Source organism: Anarrhichthys ocellatus, unplaced genomic scaffold (assembly GCF_004355925.1).
Source record: "Anarrhichthys ocellatus isolate YVR2014 unplaced genomic scaffold, GSC_Weel_1.0 scaffold2174, whole genome shotgun sequence".
NCBI classification, from domain to species: Eukaryota; Metazoa; Chordata; class Actinopteri; order Perciformes; family Anarhichadidae; genus Anarrhichthys; species Anarrhichthys ocellatus.
Genome location: NW_022282148.1, coordinates 1 through 8526, shown reverse-complemented (window position 1 = coordinate 8526; position 8526 = coordinate 1). Strand labels below are relative to the sequence as shown.

Below are 8526 nucleotides of genomic sequence, written 5' to 3'. Positions count from 1 at the left end.
TGGTTTAAGGACCATGGTATCCCTGTTCTTAATTGGCCAGCAAACTCACCTGACCTTAACCCCATAGAAAATCTATGGGGTATTGTGAAGAGGATGATGCGAAATGCCAGACCTAACAATGCAGAAGAGCTGAAGGCCACTATCGGAGCAACCTGGGCTCTCATAACACCTGAGCAGTGCCACAGACTGATCGACTCCATGCCACGCCGCATTGCTGCAGTAATTCAGGCAAAAGGAGCCCCAACTAAGTATTGAGTGCTGTACATGCTCATACTTTTCATGTTCATACTTTTCAGTTGGCCAAGATTTCTAAAAATCCTCTTTGTATTGGTCTTAAGTAATATTCTAATTTTCTGAGATACTGAATTTGGAATTTTCCTTAGTTGTCAGTTATAATCATCAAAATTAAAAGAAATAAACATTTGAAATATATCAGTCTGTGTGTAATGAATGAATATAATAGACAAGTTTCACTTTTTGAATGGAATTAGTGAAATAAATCAACTTTTTGATGATATTCTAATTATATGACCAGCACTTGTAGAAAGATCGCAGCCGTGTCAAATTCAGTGCTTCCTCCTCAGTGGATGCCACTGGCCAAAATGGCTGCTACAGTGAAGGTGTAGTTCATGGGCCCCATAGCGCTCCATCATGGCCACTGGGGATAAATATGTACCCCACACACACATTAGGTGGCATGAGAGGAACTGTTTGACAGCACCAATGTTCTGGGTCTCACCGTTTATTAGCCATAGCCTGTCAAGTTGTTCACTTTGAAGATCTGAGGTTCAATAAAATACCTTTTACTGTGTGAAAATATATATAAATAAACAAACAAACAAAGCTTAAGCACGGAAGAGATGAGTGCATAGATAAGGTACACCCTTAGACCTCATGTCTTTTGAATGCCACTTGCTCAGAGAGGAACATTTTAGTGAGCGGTGCGATCCCCGTCTGTCATACCAGCGAGATCATCACTGAAATTGTTCTGGAAAACAGACCAGTCATCTCAGAGGCGTTGGCAAGTCTTTATGCTAAGCTAGGCTAATATGACCTGACCAGCAGATGGTTTGTTGCACAGATTCATCTGAGAAGCTGTCATTGGAAATAGTTTTGAAAGGGGCAGACACTTTAAAACATAAGTGACAGGTGATGGGAGGAAGCGTCTGTCAATCAAACTCCTAACAAAGCGAGTTAGGAGGAGAGTGAAAAAGGTTTTTCCATCTAGAAATATAAAATTTCTGATCAAAATCTCATGTTGATAAAAAAACACTTTAAATCTTCCTACCATAGTATCAAACCATAGTGTGCGATAATGACAAAAATTGTTTTACATTACAATTTTTCATTTTCCAGTGAGAAGTTCTTTGTGTTGTAGAACCATTGAGGTGCTGTTTTAGTAGTTCGGTGCGATGCCTGCGATACGTCCAATCCTCCCGCGCCAACACTGTTTGTTTTTGATGTTGATTAACCTGCTCGCCTCAAGTTCACACACAAGTTAAATATAAAACATCAGATAATATTGGTGTCTCCAGTGTTTAAATACAACATTGATTCACAAACCATTTAGTACGCGAACAGTAAAAAAAAAGCCATCCCCGGTCCTCTCAGGTCATCAAGAGGTCCCAGCGCCTGGACCATGTTTTGGCTCGTTTGGACCCTCAGGCTGCCAATCAACACTTTGCATCTATCCAGCGCTGGAGAGCAAAGAGAGAGGTGGCAGGTCCGCGGAGAGGTAGATAACAAAGTTTATTTTGACACTAAAGTTATCTTATATCTGATATGAGATCTGTTGGATTTCTAATCAAGTTTCAGATAAATATTTAACTTGACTGACTAACTACACTTTAGTATCCACTCATTTTAATGTGTTTGTTTGTCATACTGAATGTTTGGTAATCTATGTAATTCAGAATAGGAGTTTCTAAAATTCCATAAATCCCTTTGTGGTCTAAAATCCCACTAGTTCAGTAGCAGGTCAATAATGTAATTAGGAGAATACATGAATTGGACAATGAAATGTTGCATGCTATATTTGTACCTATGTGAATATTTGTCGTGTTATATTTGTGTATATGTGTTTTAATCTCTCGTCAGGAGCGTTCTTGCTGTTTTCTCAGAAGAAGCTTCCCAAACTGAAGCAGACGGAAGAACGAACAGAACCAGATGCCTACTGCAGAAATGTTGCTGAATCACAGGTATCAACATTTAGAAAAGATGTGGCAGTTTCCTAGATGTTGACACACACTCTCCAGCCTCAGTGCATACAGACCGCTGACCTTTTAACCTCCTCTGACCGAGCTGTACTTCTGAACTCCACTCCCTCCGCAGCTCTTCAAACAGTGGCGTTCTCTGGAAGAATCCAGCAGGTCGAAATACATCAGGAAGACGTCCCGCTGCCCCGAGCCCTCCCTGGGCCTGTTGAAGCCCGACGTCTGCTTCGGCTCGGTATCGGAAAACTTCCACAACATCACGGAAAATTACCTCCAGAACGAGGACAGGAGGAGCCGAGACAGCGTGGACACCCACAGGTACAGACTGGGCGAAAAATACAAATTCTATAAAATGTATTACAACTTAATGAAGCCGAGAAATGTTACGAACTGAAGTACATACCTCGCTCAATTCTCGCTCTCGCTCTCTGTGTCGTCAGCCTCCGGCAGCTGTTGCACTACAAGTGGCAGCGCTCGCTGTGTGATCCGGGTGAAGCGGTGGGTCTGCTGGCGGCTCAGTCCATAGGCGAGCCCTCCACCCAGATGACCCTCAACACCTTCCACTTTGCCGGCAGAGGAGAGATGAATGTCACTTTGGGAATACCCCGGTAACGTCTCCTCTCTTCCCCTTTTATGTACAGATGAACACATTATCATGACTCTTAGAACAGGCGGAAAAATAAGAGTCGCATGTCGGCTGTTGCGTTGGTCTCGGCTTTGGTTTCACCGAATAGGAAAAATAAATGTGTGAAGCAAAAGTTGTGGTATGAGCATGCGTGAGTAGAGTCTAATGTGTGACAGTTTGGAGCTCTGCAAATGTCCCGGCAGGACTGTTCTGGCGTTCCTTTCGTCATATTTGTCCTCTTATGTCTCACTCTCTTGAAATCCGTCTACCTGTCTCGCAGACTGAGAGAGATCCTGATGGTGGCCAGCTCCAACATTAAAACTCCCATGATGAGCGTCCCAGTGCTAAACACCAAGAAAGCCTTGAAGAGGGCCAAGACACTCCGTAAGAAACTCACCAGAGTCTGTCTGGCTGAGGTAAGGATCTGCTTCTCTTGCCTCTTTTTGTATTCTTTCTTTTCCTCATCTATTTTTCTCTTCATCTCGTCTTTTATTTTCGTCGTGTGTTTTTTTTGTTGTTTTATGATGCCAGCACTTGTTCCTTTCTTCCCTCCTGTCTGTCTCTTCTTTTATCTCCTCGTGCATTTGTTGTGATACTCATTGTGCTTTGAGATGTTCCTCACCGGTGTGCTTTACCCAAACCTTTGCATTTGAGAGGTGTTGTGGAATTAAAAAGAGGAACTCACCACAACTCTGTTTGTTGGTGTGTGTGGGAGCAGGTGCTGCAGAAGGTGGATGTGGTAGAAACTTTGCGCATCGAAAGTCACCAAAAGCTGCAGTCATTCAAAGTCTCCTTCCACTTCCTGCCACAAGAACGTTACTGTGAGGATAAGCTGCTATCACCCCAACAGATCCTCCGCTACATGGAAACTAGGTGTGTGTGTGTGTGTGTGTGTGTGTGTGTGTGTGTGTGTGTGTGTGTGTGTGTGTGTGTGTGTGCGCGTGTGCGTGCGTGTGCGCGTGTGTGCTGTTACCAGAATCCAGTAAGAAATAACCTGATATTAACTTGTTTGTCCTCCCAGATTTTTCCGTCTCCTGCTCGAAGCCATTAAGAAGCGCAGTGCCAAATTGGCGTCCATTGCCGTAGAAACAAGGAAGGCCACCCCCGGAGATAAGGACCATGATGGCGAGGGAACAGCTGAGCCAGCAGGGGTCTGTTTTTCATTGGCTTGCCTTTGTTTCAGTGTTCCCTACACTCTAAACAATTTCACCGTAAAATAACGGTAACTTACTGGCAGCGAGGACGCCAGTAATTTTTACGGTGAAAGTACCATCATTTACTTTTACCGTATCTTACAGTATACTGGATTACGGTATGTGATAGTGGGATAAATGGGTTTTACTGTGATTTTTGCGGTATATGCCAGACTGTTACCGTTTATTTACAAAGGGTTATACAACCCAATCATTTTGCATTTATTTCCCATCAAAGAATAACAATATACGTACATTCAATACATAATTGTTGCAGTTTAATACATGTTTTCAAGACAAATAATGAAGGGATATTTGTATTACATCACAAAACTCACAATGTACTGCATGTTTAGAAGAAAACAAATAAAATCTTTAATGACCGGCTTAACTGAACTCATGAGGATAACCGCAGACCAGTAGCGCCGAGATCGAAAAGTGGCCGATGGTATGCTACTGTTGTTCAGCAGTATGTACTGAGAAGGTGTACAGCCTAGCTGCGTAACCGATACCCCCTCCCGTTGCTCTCGAAGCACAGGGAGACGGCTTGTTCAATAACCTCTGACCTAGGTAACGAACGCAGCCCCCAAAATCAACACGCGAGACCGTCTCAGTCCGCTTAGGGAGGCGAAAACCAGGATAGCTTAATACCACAAGCCACCGTCGTATCACTTATTTCAGCCTAAAACGTCGTGATTGATTAAACAATTTTTGTATCGATTATTTTAATAGAAAAATAGAGAGAGAGGTTCTTGGGGTGTGGTGTGTCTCGGAGATTCATGGTGGATATCTCAACAGTACCTATCCCTGGAGTAGTATGCTACTGTTCAGTGGTAGGTACCTGTCCCTGGAGTGGTATGCTACAATTGTTCAGCGGTATGTACCTGTCCCTGGAGTGGTATGCTACAGTTGTTCAGTGGTATGTACCTGTCCCTGGAGTGGTATGCTACAGTTGTTCAGTGGTATGTACCTGTCCCTGGAGTGGTATGCTACAGTTGTTCAGCGGTATGTACCTGTCCCTGGAGTGGTATGCTACAGTTGTTCAGCGGTATGTACCTGTCCCTGGAGTGGTATGCTACAGTTGTTCAGTGGTAAGTACCTGTCCCGAGAGCAGAGATGGGCAGTATTTCTATTACTTGTATTTAAAATACGTATTTCAATTACTTTTGAGTATTTTGTAATTTGTATTTGATAGGGCCGATAAAAAATCGAACGTAATTTGTGACAAAATACTTTAGAGTGGAGTAATTTTGTATTTAAAATACTCAAAATACTGTGCACGAATCAAAAAACAGTTCACAAGTTCAGTCTTCAGATCTTTGAGTTCAACGGATTGTCTGTCAAGATAAATATTTTACCTGAGTGTGACAGATGTCAACTAGCTTGATGTATAATTGATGTCTGGGTCTGGCTATTGTGTATACATGGTGATGGTTATAATATTAAGCTAGCGATCGATGCTAACATGCTAATGACGCTAGCATGCTGTTTAGGCTAGTGCATAGCCAGTGTTTAGCAAGTTAACTTATCAGTCGAGTAGCTGGCTATATAGGAAGAGGGAGATTGGGAGCTTATATGTTCATGGTAACCTTATCAAGAGACGTCTGACCATCTAATCTTGCACTGTATTACAATTTATGCTGTATCTTCTCAATGTGAATGTCATAATGCCATATCAATTACTGGCAGATAATATAGTTCACAGTTAGCCAGGCTATGACAGTAGATGTCCATTTGTTAAAAAAAACATTAAATATCCAATTTATTTTATTTAAAAGGCATATTATGAAAGTATTAGTTTTATTATGTCATACATTCTACAGTTGGCCAGGTGGACAACATGTCTGTGACTATTCATCCTTTTGTGGGCTTCACCAGAGCTTTGTGTACATATAGCCCAAACCTGAATGCTCTGCTATACCAAATTGTGAAAATCCAGAAAAAAAGTATTTCCTATATTTTAAATACAAAATACATGTATTGTATTTTGTTACATTTTCTGGCACCAGTGTTTTGTTTTGATACATTTATTTGAGGGGTATTTTGTATCAAAATATATTTTGATGTATTTTTGCCCATCTCTGCCCGAGAGTAGTATGCTACAGTTGTTCAGTGGTATGTACCTGCCCCTGGAGTGGTATGCCAGTACTTTTCCAATGGCACTCTGTTTGCTGAAGTGGTAGCTGAAGTGGTAGTCCTCTGTCAGACTTGATGGATATGCACATTTAATGTAAATTGGTTTGATTCACGAACAGTGATGTCGTAAATGTATTTTTTTGACTTTATTGACAAAGTAGCGCAGCGTCTTAAATAAAGGAATGTATCAATTTTATCTCGTCCATTTTCATGGACCACAATGGACTAACGTTCAACACTAAAATTAGTTTGATCTGGTGTTAATGTTGCTCCTGGGACAACACACACGTAACGTTTCTGTTAATTTAACTTAATTCATTGTCTTGAACACGTCGGCGATTTCTGGTCCCCTCTCCATTTTGATAATCGTCCCGTTTGCGGTCCTACAGTCGGTTTAATAAGAACACAAGTTAGGTTACTAATGTTACATCTAAAAACTGTAATTGGTGATTAACTTTATTTATGTTAACTTGTTATGCTGTTAGCTAGCTAACCTTTCTAAGGCTAATTGAGCTCGAGCTAGCTAATGTCACAAAGCTAACCTAATGTAATGAAACAGACAAAGTATAACATCTGAGATGTTAGTTCAATAATCATGAAGACAAAACAATACTGGGGACTAAGCATAAATTACATCGGCTCCTCGGTTAATCTCCACATGGCTCAGAAGGATGAACTGAAGCTGTGCTCCAAAGTCACGTTCAGGAGCAGTCGGTCACGTCTTGTCACTCAAAAATGACTTGTAGGCAATGAACAGTTTGAATAATAACAACTATTCTATCATTACAGATACATTAACCTACAATAGACAGTACGATGTAGATGGATTGTGATTCACTGAACTTGTATAGAGAAGAGTATATCCACCACTTCACAGAAAATATTGTATTATGCTGATTAATTATAGTAGTCTGCTGTTATGGTTAACTGACGGCATTAACTGTTCATTTTCATGCAAGGGATGAACATTTAACTGTATGTTACCATTATTATGAAATACTGTAAGATACCGTTTTAAATCCACTGTAAATTTACAGCAATTCATTATGGTGTCTGTGATATTTTGGATTGGTGTAGTCGCTCATGTTGTGCATGTTTTTACCTGAACGTTTCTTTCCTTCCCTTGGAAATCCTTGTCATGTGGTACTCATCAGTTGGATGACGGGGAGGAAGAAGTGGAGCGAGAGGTTGTTGATGACCAGGCGAACGAAGGAGACGCCGATGCTTCAGACGCCAAGCGAAAAAACAAACAGGAGGAGGAGGTATGAAGACGGGTGAAATACTTTGTGTTAAATAACAATATCGTGTAAAAGCACAACCCCTTGATGTTCCCGGATTTGGAAAGGTCAGACGTCTCTTGAACTTTCACTTAATTAATTTGCTGTGAGCTACTGATCTAATCTCAACATCCCATAATTTCATAATAGACATTTAACAAGACTATTAGTCCGCAGCCATGCTACTGGCTCTGTGATGCCGTATTTAGGAACGGTGATGCTAACGTCGCCGTACTAACACGCTAATAACTTGTTGCTAAATAGCGCCAAACACAAAGTGCAGCTGGAGTTGATTGAAATGTCATTAGTTTTGCAGTTATTTCATCAAAAACCAAATGCATGAACAGGATGATGGTGGTAGGTGAACAATTGAGGGATAACCAAAGTTATTTAAGTTCATCGTCATGAATGTGTGTACCACATATGGCAGTACATCCGGTTGTTGTTACACCCAGAGCATGGTGGCACCAGAGGAAATATATCAGCAAGTTTATTAGAATACTATGAATGTCTCTGCATCATTTTGTGCCAATCCATTTCGTAGATGTAAAGAAATGTATAATTATATGGAGGAAAAGTCGGGTGATCACCAAATCAGTAAGACTCCTCCTCTGGGGACCATGAACAGGCCATTCTTAGAGTAACGTGGCCTAAACTGGCGTGGCTAACAATCTGAAGAAGCTGTGTTATTTCTGACAGAAACACAGTCTAGACTGCTGCTTGAATTCCCTCTTCTTCTTTTTTACATTTCTCGTTCTGAGCAATGTATCAAGTACCTCTTTTCTTTTAAAAGTCCTCTTCACACAGGAGGCGATGCTTTCATGTATCTTTGTTTGATATCATACTAGAGTGAGTGGATAAATAGGGTAACTGCTAATCTAGTAATGTAATTTGAGGTACTACGTGCTCTATGTATATACAGTATATATATGTTTTTTTATTTAAAAAAATGTTTTCCTCAAATAAATAAATTAGCCATAGCCTGTCAAGTTGTTCACTTTGAAGATCTGAGATTCAATAAAATAAAATAAAATACCCTTTAACCCTCTTAAGTGTGGAAAAAAAATAATATATATATATAT

At 40.7% G+C, this 8526-nt stretch overlaps 1 protein-coding gene and 1 non-coding gene across 2 annotated transcripts; both read left to right on the top strand.

Moving 5' to 3' along the window:
- Positions 1-550: 550 nt before the first annotated feature.
- Positions 551-687, top strand: LOC116378186 (small nucleolar RNA SNORA5). The gene has a single exon (XR_004212290.1). It is a non-coding gene; the product is annotated as a small nucleolar RNA SNORA5 (small nucleolar RNA).
- Positions 688-1592: 905 nt separating this feature from the next.
- Positions 1593-8482, top strand: LOC116378184 (DNA-directed RNA polymerase I subunit RPA1-like; the record flags this gene model as incomplete). The annotated part of the gene is made up of 8 exons (XM_031840005.1): positions 1593-1735; positions 2098-2198; positions 2332-2531; positions 2654-2821; positions 3119-3254; positions 3557-3711; positions 3860-3989; positions 7322-8482. Coding segments are annotated over 8 exons (1147 nt in total), but the record flags the coding sequence as incomplete, so codon positions are not given.
- Between the last annotated feature and the right edge of the window lie 44 nt (positions 8483-8526).